The sequence below is a fragment of the Corythoichthys intestinalis genome, chromosome 15, assembly GCF_030265065.1.
Source record: "Corythoichthys intestinalis isolate RoL2023-P3 chromosome 15, ASM3026506v1, whole genome shotgun sequence".
Lineage (NCBI taxonomy): Eukaryota > Metazoa > Chordata > Actinopteri > Syngnathiformes > Syngnathidae > Corythoichthys > Corythoichthys intestinalis.
This window is the reverse complement of record NC_080409.1, coordinates 42,585,594-42,600,399: the sequence shown is the minus strand read 5'-3', so window position 1 is coordinate 42,600,399 and position 14,806 is coordinate 42,585,594. Positions and strand designations below refer to the sequence as shown.

General features: G+C 42.0%; 1 protein-coding gene across 7 annotated transcripts in view; it reads left to right on the top strand.

Moving 5' to 3' along the window:
* meis2a (Meis homeobox 2a) overlaps positions 1–14,806 on the top strand; it is a 225,099-nt gene that overhangs the window by 149,773 nt on the left and 60,520 nt on the right. For all 7 annotated transcript variants that reach the window (XM_057859287.1, XM_057859290.1, XM_057859284.1 and 4 more), the window contains exon 9: positions 5,350–5,426. In XM_057859287.1, the coding sequence (XP_057715270.1) occupies positions 5,350–5,426 (77 nt within the window). The remainder of the gene's footprint in view (positions 1–5,349; positions 5,427–14,806) is intronic.

The window sequence follows — 14,806 nt, the reverse complement described above, 5'->3', positions numbered from 1 at the left end:
ACGAGACATTAATAAGACCAAACAGTTAGGGGGAACGGGGGTCAGGGCTACATTTTTCATGAATATGAACCTCATTAATTGATAGGCTAAATCAGGGGTGCTCATTATGTCAATCGCTTGTATAGGTATCTCGGCCCCCCGCCCAATATATATTTTAAATGTACATACAGTGCCTTGCAAAAGTATTCGGCCCCCTTGAACCTTGCAACCTTTCGCCACATTTCAGGCTTCAAACATAAAGATATAAAATTTTATTTTTTTGTCAAGAATCAACAACAAGTGGGACACAATCGTGAAGTGGAACAAAATTTATTGGATAATTTAAACTTTTTTAACAAATAAAAAACTGAAAAGTGGGGCGTGCAATATTATTCGGCCCCCTTGCGTTAATACTTTGTAGCGCCACCTTTTGCTCCAATTACAGCTGCAAGTCGCTTGGGGTATGTTTCTATCAGTTTTGCACATCGAAAGACTGACATTCTTGCCCATTCTTCCTTGCAAAACAGCTCGAGCTCAGTGAGGTTGGAGGGAGAGTGTTTGTGAACAGCAGTCTTCAGCTCTTTCCACAGATTCTCGATTGGATTCAGGTCTGGACTTTGACTTGGCCATTCTAACACCTGGATACGTTTATTTTTGAACCATTCCATTGTAGATTTGGCTTTATGTTTTGGATCATTGTCCTGTTGGAAGATAAATCTCCGTCCCAGTCTCAGGTCTTGTGCAGATACCAACAGGTTTTCTTCCAGAATGTTCCTGTATTTGGCTGCATCCATCTTCCCGTCAATTTTAACCATCTTCCCTGTCCCTGCTGAAGAAAAGCAGGCCCAAACCAGGATGCTGCCACCACCATGTTTGACAGTGGGGATGGTGTGTTCAGGGTGATGAGCTGTGTTGCTTTTACGCCAAACATACCGTTTTGCATTGTGGCCAAAAAGTTCAATTTTGGTTTCATCTGACCAGAGCACCTTCTTCCACATGTTTGGTGTGTCTCCCAGGTGGCTTGTGGCAAACTTTAAACGAGACTTTTTATGGATATCTTTGAGAAATGGCCTTATTCTTGCCACTCTTCCAAAAAGGCCAGATTTGTGCAGTGTACGACTGATTGTTATCCTATGGACAGACTCTCCCACCTCAGCTGTAGATCTCTGCAGTTCATCCAGAGTGATCATGGGCCTCTTGGCTGCATCTCTGATCAGTTTTCTCCTTGTTTGAGAAGAAAGTTTGGAAGGACGGCCGGGTCTTGGTAGATTTGCAGTGGTCTGATGCTCCTTCCATTTCAATATGATGGCTTGCACAGTGCTCCTTGAGATGTTTAAAGCTTGGGAAATCTTTTTGTATCCAAATCCGGCTTTAAACTTCTCCACAACAGTATCTCGGACCTGCATGGTGTGTTCCTTGGTTTTCATAATGCTCTCTGCACTTTAAACAGAACCCTGAGACTATCACAGAGCAGGTGCATTTATACGGAGACTTGATTACACACAGGTGGATTCTATTTATCATCATCGGTCATTTAGGACAACATTGGATCATTCAGAGATCCTCACTGAACTTCTGGAGTGAGTTTGCTGCACTGAAAGTAAAGGGGCCGAATAATATTGCACGCCCCACTTTTCAGTTATTTATTTGTTAAAAAAAGTTTAAATTATCCAATAAATGTTGTTCCACTTCACAATTGTGTCCCACTTGTTGTTGATTCTTGACAAAAAAATTAAATTTCATATCTTTATGTTTGAAGCCTGAAATGTGGCGAAAGGTTGCAAGATTCAAAGGGGCCGAATACTTTTGCAAGGCACTGTAGTTAACTATGATTATGTTGGGTGTGTGTGTGTGTGTGTGTGTGTATGTTGTGTTGTGCGAGCAACATATTAGGTTATGGAGCACCCGTCTCTCTCTAAGCAGCTCCTTGCCCACGTTTTTCTATTTCTATAGTTTCCACCAGCGTTCACTACGCAGTTCACAGTTCAATTAACATTACCAGTAGAAAATAGACAGAAGGATACTTCTCTCTAAGCTACTCCTACTCAAGATTTGCAGATTAGCAAGTTCACACAGTTTAATCTTATGCTAACTCTGATGAAGGTCGGACTTTCTATAGCAAAATTAGTGGTGTGTTCCTCACCTCCACAACATTGACGTCTTTTTGCATTACTTACAACGGCTACTAGCCTGGAACTCCAGACTCACCGCTTTTCCAGCTATAGAGTCTGGGACCCAGCTCCTCATTGGCCTCTCGAGCCCAAACCAAATCGTCAGTGCAGTCAGATTTGTTTATATGCGTGACATGTTCTTAACGAGCAACGTCACTGTTGCGCATCGGAAGTCGTCTCCACAACCACACAGATGGCGAACAGGAGGGCCGAGAATATGTTCCTATTTGCGGTAAATTCACTTCTAAATAACCAAAAACACATTGAGTCGCTAAAACTGAGTCTCTCGTGCTAGCCATGTTGAGTAAACTTCCTCATTTTCCGCTCTACTTGTATGTTTACATCCTCGCGTTAGAGTTTCTTGTCGCTTTACCAACGTCACATCCGCCCGTCGCTGATTGGTCCACTCCACTGTCTGTTTGCTGTGGCTTGCTCTGCCCTGGGAATTTAATCCACTGAACAGTCGCCATACTCTAGAGCTGGAACAGCAGTGAGTCTGGAGTTCCAGGCTAAGTGGCTGCTGCTGGCCGAAAAAAACTTCTAAAATCCCTCCTCTTCGAAGGGGGCGGATGAAGCGGCATGTTGTTTACATGTAGGGCTGCAGCTATTGAATATTTTAGAAAGCGATTAATCGATGGACTAGTTAGTTCGAATAATCGAGTAATCGGATAAGGAACATGAAAAATTAAAATACCTGAGCTGAGCCTCAAACAGTATAAATTATAAAAAATGAGGATCTATGTAAAACAAAAGAACAATTAGCTAACTTACATAGAAAAAGTGCACCAGCTTAAATGCTATAAAAAGTAGTTTTTTTTTTACAATGCTCTACACAAATGGTTCAGACACATATTCCCACAAAAAATGGCTAATTCTACCTGTAAACTAAATTATGAATACATTAAAAAAAAGATAGCTCAAACAAAAACTTAGGGTAGCACTTTATAATAACTATCCCTTTTACTAGTTAATAGATAATTAGTAAACTGTTGATAAATGATTTATTGTTGATTTGTGAAGTATTTGTTAACAGTTTGTTAAGCATTTCCAGGGTGTTCCAATATGGTTGATCCCATTCTAAATGCCTATGCTAGTTGATGGAGCTTAATAAAACTATATACACTTTACGTTGAAGGTCATAAATTTTATTGGTTTAATATACAAAGAAAAGTACAAATATTTGTTGGTTCTATGGCAGATTTTCATAAATGTGCAACATGAGCGCTCCCTGCAAAATGCCTTATGAAAATGCCTTTTCTTTTGAAGTGCACGGCATTTCTTAACCTGAAAAGATAGAAATGCCAAACGTTACACACAAAAACTTGAAACGTTTCTGCACAAACTGTGTTTAGGGTTAAGAACACCCTGTAAATGCTTAACATACTGTTAACAAATACTTCACAAATCAACAATAAGTCATTTATCAACAGTTTACTAATGACTTATTAACTAGTAAAACGGATAGTTATTATAAAGTGTTACCAAACTTAGCTTACGTTGGTCTTAGCAGGGAGCAGTTGGATTCAGCCATGTGAAGAGGCAGACCAAAGGGCAGTGTATCCACCGTAATCAATAAAACTAAATCAAAACACTTTCAATATAAACCATTACGACGCCACTTTGATTAAACGAATAGTCGAGGTGACAAAATTTAATCTCAATATTTTTTCTAATCGAATACTTGAGTTAATCGATTAATCGTTGCAGCACTATTTACATGTATATCTGTTGGGGTCGTGTGAGTGTGAATGGGGGTTGGTCAAGTCAACAGCCAATCAGAAGGTGGGATTGAGACAGAAAAAAATGGACCGGTACATTCAGCAAGTGAAAAGGGTTAAATGTAAGTCTAAGCATAATTCAAATAATTCACTTAATAATGGTAGGTTCAATTATATCCTTACAACATATGGGAGGACAATCTAGATTACCTATATAACTGAATTTATTATAGTATAATGCATTTAAGGTTGCTTAAAAGTCGGTGCTTTGACCATCCTGAAAAGTTGTTAGTGTTATGTCCCTACCGTCCCTATGCAAACCTACTCCCTTGATACGACTACTAAAACAATGTTTCCCAAAATTTGTGAATCCAGAACAAGAATACTTTATCAAAATGATTATTGTGTTTTGTTATTGTCAGTAAGTGCATTCGGTTACCTCAATGCGTATTCTATTATTTCAGCCCAAAATGAGTCATCAATACAAATAGTAAATTGAATTCATTTTGTATACCTTCCTGCGTTAATCTACATTCTGTACGGGCGTGCAAGGGGAAAGAAGATGGGGTGGGGGTAGAAAGACATGTTGGTGTTTTCTTTGAAGGGGAAGAATGTTAATGGAGCTTGAAACCACCTGAAAATAGAGGAGATTTAAGTGTCATCTTTTAAAAGGAATTCTTGTGTGCGCTGATTTGCAGGTGTCAACTCTATGAATATTTCTGTGTGTTCATGAGCACTTCTGCAATGTGTGCGCCCACAAACACAGTGTCTCATTTGTTTCGTTTGGATGTGCCCATCTCCTAATCTGGCCCTTAAAGACATCTGTCAGAGGCAATCACTGTTGTTTTGTCATGCTTCATAGCTAAGCAGCCCAAGGCCCGTCATGTATACGTCGAAGCCGAGGCAAATGGCGTCCTTGCGTCCTCAGGTGGAAATGTCTTAACTGTGTAGACGAAACGAACGGATCTTCAGACGCCACAATATAAACATATTTGTTTACTGTCATGTTTTTGTCAATTTACCTGGCAGATTGCATCAAAGATGAGCAGATTCAAATTTTGTAACGGAAACAATTCACCTCATCCTAACGTGAATTTTGGATTGTTCCGTTCTATTGATAAAGTCTTGACAATGTGCATACAAATATCATAGCTATAGAATAATGTGGGTGAAGATGGGAGCGAATCATTTAGGTTGACAGTTTTTGACAAACTTGTTCGGCCAGCTCTGATAGGTGAAGCTCAATTGTACGTGCATGTCTGCGTGTTTATGTTGATGAGTGGGCGGATGCGTGCCTGCCAACCGTGTCTATACCGTGCCGGGGGAGCGGCGGGGTTGGCTGGAGGTCACAAAAAAGGTGCAACGCAGTCAACACTGGGAAAAAAATGTCGAAAGCAACTGGTAGACCGCAAGGAATCTAACACTGTGGCATGCCTGACTATATTTATGAAGCTAATGAGTGTGTGTATTGTTTCCTGCAGCACCCGTACCCGTCTGAAGAGCAGAAGAAGCAGCTAGCCCAAGATACGGGACTCACCATCTTACAAGTAAACAACTGGTGAGTTCACATTTTAACTTCCTTGTGCTTTATTCTTCTAAATTATGGGCAGGGACTAAATTGGCTCGAAATGTATGTGAAACATTTGTGGGCCTATCCACCAAAACCACACACTTGCATCAAAAATGTATGAATACGATTTTCGGCTTCCCAAAAATGACAGACATTTAACGTCTGATTAATTTTAGCAATTTGATCTCCTTTGAATTTGATGAAATTCAACATTATGAAATATGACAAAATGGCCAAAGCCATGAATGATGTTTGCATTTCAAAGGTCTTTAGCGACTGTTCTTCTCAAAAATTGGCAAATTTTCTTCATGCTTATGATCAGTCTAGTTTATAAATGAATGCTCAAACATACAAACTTTCAAGTGAACATTTCTGAGATGAGTGTTTACTCATAAATCATTTATAAATGGGATGAAAAAATTGGGATGAAATACACAGCTTGTCTCTAAAAAGCCCCATACGTCATGTTGAAACTGCGAAAAACGCCTGGTTTCAGTGGAATAATTCAACTGGCACATTTTTGTCGGCTCCATGCAATGCTATTGGAATGCTAAAATGATGCTACCAAAAGCAGTTACAATCTCTGTCATTAGCACACATAGGCAGATAAAGTAAGCTAAGGAGGCTAGCTGTTGTTTACATCGGATTGTATCGATTTGGATGATAGTAAAAGTTATATTGTGATAGTGTGTTATCACCCATGGAGTTAGCAGCTACGGTAATGGAGCTAGCTACTTGCTCCTGTTTCAATTAGATGAGGCCTATTGTTTTTAACTGTTGTCATATTATAGGGTGACCATATTTTGATTTCCATAATAGAGGACAATTTGCCCGGCCGCGAGATACATGAATTTTACTCGAAGTTCACTCAAAGATGCCTATATTACGTTAATATATTTAAATTGTGCCTCCTATGTCAAGATAGAAAAAATTAAATCAAAATCAAACATTGCTATTGAATTTTACAATCATCGGCAGTGCAACGACGCGACACCAAACGGGATCTTACAGATCACACCAATTCAAAGCTCTGACAGAAGTCAACAGCACATGTACATACATATAGCCTGTGAGCTCCTATCGGGATGATGGTTTGTTTGTGAATTAGAATTGACAGTTAACGCCATGAAACAGCAAGTCTGTGACATGAGCGAATTTGTATCCAAAGTAGAATAACGGTATTTTTTTACCATAAGCGTTTGATTATATACGTACTGATCGTAATAAAAGTCTTAACAACTGGGCAGGCTCTCTGGGAACATGTCACAGGTAGCACAGTACCGTAGTATTCTTTGCAAAGCGCAGACCTGGCTGCAGAATTAAATTACGGGGGGGCCTTACATTTTTTTTGGGGGGGGGGGCACAATTCTTCAACGTAAATTTAGCCTGAACAGTGGCGTTATTCAAGTACAGCTGCTGCAGCTAACCCTCCTAGCATGAGTTCTGACTTCAATGCTCAGTTCATCAGTGCTTGTAGGAGGAGGTGCCAGCGCTATCCCTTCATATTGACTTTCGGCCACGTCTTTGTCATGGCTTGAGTTTGTCTTTAGTTTCTTGAAAAAAAACACGGATATCCATTCCAATTTGAATTAACAACGGAGGAGCCACTCAATCGCCATTTTTTTGTAACCGAAGCAATCCCTATCCAATCGCAGCACCCAATGGCCAATCCAATGGCTACTCGGTCCGCCCCCCTTATCTGTGATTGGCTAGAAATTGCCTTCATTCGCTGCTCAGATTGGTTGAATTGAATGACGACAGATCAAGATAGGATGAATAGAGGGTTCGTCCTCTCCTTGTGTGTGTGTTTTTTTGTGGAAGATTAAAAAAATAATAATAATTACAGAGTGCAGTCTAATCGAGCTGGGGCAGGCACAGCAGTGTTTCAGGGTGGGCCCGGCCCCCTACTGCCCGACCATACCGCTGGGTCTGTCAAAGCGTCAGTCAATTTCAACACACGCTAATTGGTCCCTTGAAAAATAATGAAAACTGGACATTTTCATGAATTTATAAAACCCAACCGGAAGCCCCGGACAGGATGTGAAAAGTGGACATGTCCAGGCAAGAGAGGAAATTTGGTCACCCTATAATATTAATAAATACAATACACAGATCATCATATTTAAGTCTGTTTTATATGGACCTAGATAGGAAAAATGGTTTCCCACCCCTTTCTTAAAGTGTGAAAACCATTTATGTGTATCCATCCCTACCGAATGCACGCACACACAGTAAACACACAAACTGTTATGGGTTTGCTACCAGGATGTTCCTGTTATCGCTTAAGTCAGCGTCTCTTTGTGGCTTGATACACATGCAACTGACTGGGATCTATTTAAGGGAGATCATAAGCTACCCCTGCAGCCCCCACACCCACAGGCACCCCCCATTCCCCACCCGCACCCCCTTTTTTGCCATCCCAAAAAGCCATACCACGCTCCACCACCGGTGCCCCCACAGAAAAAGCGCCAGCCGCCCCCTCCCCGGTTTACGGCAGCTATACGGTGGGATTAAGGTGGCGGTGGCCAGGCCGGTGAGGCCTTTGTAGATGGCTTAGCACATGACTGGGGGTGGTGGATTAAATAAAATGATCACAGAAGCAAAGAAATGATACAGGAATTACTTATCAAAATACTAGCCCCGGTTTTATCTGCGGCTTAATTTGGTTCCGTACATTCTCAGGGTGATGTTCAGATTAATTGAAGTGACAGCCTCCTTTCAGCGCGCCGGGGAGGTATTTGCACGGATTTCAGGTCTTACACAAACTTAATTATATGGAACCCCATTTTATCATTCTAATTCCATGTAGCGGAGGGTTCTATTTACAAATGACAAGTCTGTGCCTTTTATTCGCAGCTTTCCTTAATATATTTATCAAAGCGGGTTCATTTACAAAGTGCTCTATCTGCCGGGTACAGGCGGGCCCACATTAACGAAGCTTTTAGGTTTATCAGGCGCGCGGGCCGACAAGCCACCCGAGGGTCAATTGATTTTTTTTTTCTTTTTTGCTTCTCTGATTCATTTTTTCTCTTCGTCTCATTTTTCTTGGATCACAATGAGAAACATGCCTGCAGAATTAGCCTGGTTTGTCAGCCTTATCTATCACCCCCTTCCCACCACCACCACCATCTCCCGTTCCTCCCTCACCCTTCTGCTTTATTCCCCCTCCGAGCCAAGCTACTTAAATTGGCCACAGGAACCACCGTTATCAGACTTTAATGCACCCTACAGTGTGGATAGCATTTCAATTACACCGGTAAGCAAAGATTAGCCGCCTGTTTTCATGGCTTGCTCCAGCCGTCTCGAAGCGCGCCGCGACGCGCACCTTACCTAAGGGAGCAGAAAATTGAGTCGCCTCGCCTGTGTCATGGTGATTAATACAGCAGGAGCAGGGAAACTGACAGAGAAAGACTTCAGAAATGGGAACATTTCTCCTTAACTCATTCCCTGACAGTGATCACTGCCAGCCCTCCACGTTCAAATAGATAAGACGCCTGTCACCATCAATGGTAGCAATTGAGTTAAAGGTCAACTTCCAAATAATAACTTGTATTGTAATTTTGGACTATAAACCGCTACTTTCTTGGTTTGGGTGAATAGGTAACGTTTTATTCGACACTAGCGTCAAAAAAATGTCATAAGACTGTCATAAATATGACATGACACTAGCATCTATTCAAAGTGAGATAATATGCTGGATGACATTCAATTACATCTGTTATAAAAATTCAATAATACTCATGACAGTGTCATGTCATAATTATGATTGTCTTATGACAGTCTTATGATGCCACTATCAAATAAAGTGTTACCAAATTTCATAACACCGGCCACTTTATTTGGTACACCAGGCTAGTAACGGGTTGGACCCCCTTTTGCCTTCAGAACTGCCTCGATTCTCCGTGGCATAGATTCAACAAGGTGCTGGAAGCATTCCTCAGAGAGTTTGCTCCATATTGACATGATGCCATCACACAGTTGGTGCAGATTTGTCGGCTGCACATCCACGATGCGAATCTCCCGTTCCACCACATCCCAAAGATGCTCTATTGGATTGAGATCTGGTGACTGTGGAGGCCATTTGAGTACAGTGAACTCATTGTCATGTTCAAGAAACCAGTCTGAGATGATTCCAGCTTTATGAAATGGCGCATTATCCTGCTGAAAGTAGCCATCAGAAGTTGGGTACATTGTGGTCATAAAGCGATGGACATGGTCAGCAACAATACTCAGGTAGGCTCCAACGATGCTCAATTGGTACCAAGGGGCCCAAAGAGTGCCAAGAAAATATTCCCCAAACCATTACACCACCACCACCACCAGCCTGAACTGTTGATACAAGGCAGGATGGATCCATGGTTTCATGTTGTTGACGCCAAATTCTGACCCTACCATCCCAATGTCGCAGCATAAATCGAGACTCATCAGACCTGGCAACGTTTTTCCAATCTTCTATTGTCCAACTTTGATGAGCTTGTGCAAATTGTAGCCTCAATTTCCTGTTCTTAGCTGAAAGGAGTGGCACCCAGCTTGGTCTTCTGCTGCTGTAGCCCATCTGCCTCAAAGTTCGATGTACTGTGCGCTCAGAGATGCTCTTCTGCCTACCTTGGTTGTAACGGGTGGTTATTTGAGTCACTGTTGCCTTTCTTATCAGCTCGAACCAGTCTGGCCATTCTTCTCTGACCTCTGGCATCAACAAGGCATTTCTGCCCACAGAACTGCCGCTCACTGGATATTTTTTCTTTTTCGGACCATTCTCTGTAAACCCTAGAGATGGTTGTGCGTGAAAATCCCAGTAGATCAGCAGTTCTGGCACCAACAACCATGCCACGTTCAAAGTCACTCAAATCACCTTTCTTCCCCATACTGATGCTCGGTTTGAACTGCAGGAGATTGTCTTAAACCATGTCTACATCCCTAAACGCACTGAGTTGCCGCCATGTGATTGGCTGATTACAAATTAAGTGTTAACGAGCAGTTGGACAGGTGTACATAATAAAGTGGCCAGTGAGTGTAGCTATTAATGAAACAACTGGAACAGTAACTGAAGAAATAATTAGCATGGAACATGAATTTTGATTGTTATTTACATCTGTAGCGCTGCAATGCATGCTGGGAGGCATGTTGTATGACATCAGTGTTGACAGCAGGTGGTAGCAGAGGTCGACTATCTCGCCTAAGGAAGCAGTGATTGCCAAATAAAGCCTCTTGAAGCAATGAAGTTTTGCAGCTCATTGGTTCAAAGCTTCATGGTGGTTCATTTGGTCTTATGACAGTCTTAAGATGCTAATCGGTAAAAAAAGGGCATAATTTACAGTAAACTACACAGTTTTTTCTGCCATTACCGTAGCGACTTTAACCTTACCGGCAACCAAAGTTGAAGGAGTTTTCCCATAAATTATACGGAATTTAGTTATATTATCGTATTTTTACATTGTTCCCGTATTTTTGACAGTGCTGGCTACCAGAACTGCTCCTAATCTCCTAATATTATGCCAAAAGTAGTTTTGTGTTGATAAAAAAAACTTTTGTTGGTAAAAGTCTCAGTCTGTGGAACCAAATAAAACATCACTTCACGCGACGTAAAAATGAGCAAAAAATCGACTTTACTTTTACAATGTATGACTTAATTCTCAAAATATTACGATTTTTTTCTACGTAATATTACTATACTGTGACCCCTCGCTACTTCGCGCTTCAAATTTCGCGCCCTCAGTCAAACGCAGATTTTTTTTCAATTAAAAAAATAAAGAAATAAATACAGATTAAATATCCCTATCCGATCACGTAGTTTCACTCTCCTTCCTGCTGCTTTTCTTGGTCAGGCAGTGCGCTGGAGTTGCTTATTAAAGTTAACGATGATTGACAGACGTTAAGGTTTGATCTTGCCAGAGATGCTTGGAAGCCGAAACTTCAAAGTGCCGCATGCATCAATCATCGTTTAGCTTGTTAAACAGTTGCTGTGGCAACTCATTGTGTGTATGCGAGCAGTGTGAGCGGATTTGAGTGGACCCACTCAGTGAAGCATTTAATAAAGACAAGCATTTTTGTACTTTATTCTTGTTTAAAAATAACTTGGTGGGACAATAACATGTTTAAAACTTATCATAATGATTACATTTGAAGTGCTTTTTTTTTTTTTTAATTATACTGTACTTTGGGGGGGGAAAGGGGGGGTGGTCTCATATGTATCTATTTCCAATGCTAAATCTGAATAAATACACTGAACGCACGCCCCAAAAAAATTTGGGGGGGGTTGGGCACTACTTCACGGTTTTTCACTTATTGCGGCGGGTTCTGGTCTGGTTTCTTTCTTTGGACTTTTGTTTAAGATGTTCAGGACAATTCTGAGCAGGCTCCTGCAATTGAAGTCACGCGAATGAGAAAGCGTGTATGATTGGCTGCTGCTTCGTCATCATTGAAATCATTCGCAGAAAGATCAACTCAGCCAACTCAACTCAACTCTGCGGCGTGAAATTTGAACACACGACGTCACAGAGCGTGGCTTATCTGGTCGATTTGGCGACGTTGCGTCGCGCCTGACATGTGTCGACTGTCGCGAGTCTGTGTGTTACGCTTCAACGCGCAGTTACATTGACTTTGTATGGAAACCTACCGCACGACGAGGAAAAAAACCCAAAAGTTTTAAGACTGGTCAGACAGTGGTTGTGGCATGCGTGATAAAATGTCATATTTTGTAATATCAATGCAATCAAAGATCACTTTTACGTTGCCTTGTCGTTTAAAAGAACTCACCAAAAGTTTTCAGATTCGACTTTAACCGTTTTATTGCACGCATTTTAAGATTTCTTCAAATATCTTTTTTATTTGCCCTCTTCTGGTTTCTCTTTCCAAGCTGAGATAGCCCGCCCGGGACACGACATACCGCTGCCGTCCGAAATTCCTGTTAAAAATAAAAGCTCTTCAAATTCCTGGCTAGGCCCTCGCATTGTTCTGTCCTTGCCTTTGATGCGTGGCCGCTGCCAACGTGACGGGCCAAATACAGATAGAGACACAGCCAGGAAGACAGAGACTCGGCAGTGGTGGTTAGTAGAAGAGGAGGGGGCGTCGGGCTGGATGGCCGTCGTCTTGGGTTTCCAGTGCTCTCCCCCCATGGGGGAAAGGATGTGCTGAATCAGGGCTTTGTCCTCCGCCACAATTGCGGTCGAGCGACGGCACAAGGCCATCCTGTGTTGGAGTTCGTTCCTTCCTACCTCATCAAACCGTCCTACCTGTAGCTCACCTGCACGCACCCAAAACAATCGCTTGAAAACCTCCTAGAGCTGCTATCTCCAATGTGCATCATTAGCCAATAGCCTCACCTGAATGCATTAGTCGGCCACAGTTAATAAAGAAAACGAGAAAAGGTTAAAGTCCACGATTCCGCGTTACTTGATTATCCTTTTAATGGTACCTGATGTGTACATACTGTGTGTTATTTGTAGTGTGGCACCATTAAGTCTCCTTCTATTTACAGAGGTTTCTATCATAAGCATATAGTACACTCTTAGGCGATTGTTTTTTGCTCTTTTTGTTTCTATATAAATTTTGGAAAGAGCAGGTTTTCATTGGGTTTTCTATCAATGATAATCCATCAAAAAATCTTTAAAATCTTGAGACGATTCGACGACATACAACAATTTGGCAAAGCACAATTGACGAGGAATTAGTCTTTTTCTTGGCCGTTTAGCCACGCCTACCAGTATAGGGCTCTAGCGTCCCCAACAGGAGTATGACTTTGGCAGGGTCATGGTTTCATCTGATTTAGAATTCAGCCCATTGAGGGGGTATTATTCAGAACAAGGAAAATGTGACGAAGAGAGCAGCAAAATGTCATTGTTTCAATCTGTCTACTCCAATGTTTTTACAGGATATTCTTTTTATCTAAGTATTTTTCTCCAATTGCTAGATAAATGTTATGTTCATGACAAATAAAAGTCTTGTGCTAAATGGAATATGAAATATTCAAATGAATTTATTCAGTACAACATGCCAAAATCACTCAATAATGGTTAAAACTATCGACTTCTTTCACCTACCGAACGATATTTTATGCCACCGGAGTTAGTCCGGCTTTTGTCATTTCCCTGCCCGGGCTTCGGAGAAGAGTGTCAACAAACCAGGAGTCGTGACAGCTAGCCGACATGCTAACTCGAACCCAGTGATGTTTAAAAGTCTTATTCTCGCCTTTCGAAGAGAAAAATCACACAAAGTACCCCGGATCAGGTCACTAGGCGACTGGGTTGTCGATTGTCTTCACCGATTGGTGGCGAGCAGGTTACAGCTCGTCGTTCCCCTGCTGCGGGCAGGAGAGCTCCTTTGCCAGGGAAGTAGCGAATGACCGCCTGACAAACCGGCCGACGTTGGAGGAGCCCGAGCCAAACCCGAGGATAGTGGTTTATTGCCGGGCACACAAAGAGGGCAGAGGGGGCTGGAAGTCTGGACGATATGTTGAACCGCACGAGCATAAGCCGAGTATAGCGCTTTCCTGGCGGGCACGCGAAAGGACCGAGGGGTGTGTGCGACAAGTGGTCGTCAACCGAGTGGCATTCTCGGTGGACAAGGAGCATTCTCAGCCACAAAATGCAAGCCACCTTCGTATTAAAACGTCTGCCATGATCCCAGTATTTGACATAATACAAAACATGATGTTTACTCACTTCCTCCTAAGTCCAGTGGTTCCTCTGTTGGCGGACTTGTTTTGTCCAATCTCAGGGTGAACAGGAACTTTTTGAAACCCAAAAAGGCTTACACGCCTCTCCTTGGTGAAGCAACAACAACCCTGCAGCACATTTGGCCGGCGTGATGCGAAAAATAAACGAATTATTCTGCAAAATCAGCTGAATCAGGAGTCCATCTGCATGCTATAAAGCAATGCTGTATTGTGAGATGCTGACCCGGGTGACGTCACATTTGCATTCCTCCTCAAAACAGGAAGTTATTCATTTTCATAGCGCAGGATTAAAAAAATTTAATATATAAATCGATCGCTTCCACAGACATCCAATCGGTCCATTTCATCAGGATCATAAAATACCGCGTGAAATATGAAATTAACATGCTTTTTGCTGTCATAAGCAGTTTAAGCAGTTATAGAGATTGTAATAGCGTTGTGACAAGATTTACTAGTTTCGGCGAAAACAGATGAGCTTTTTGTTGTGAACTACAGTTCAACGTATTCTCATTTAGCTTAGCAATTGGAGGCGTGAGACCCATTTTTCGAGTGTCCCAAATTTGCCGTGACGTGTGTGTACGTCCACCGAACAGAATGCTATAACGACGCCAGCACTCACTGTCGCCGGGAACGCACCTTCCCAATGGCGGTTTTAAGGGGGTCCCACAGGGGCACTGGCCCCCTCTCTAATTTG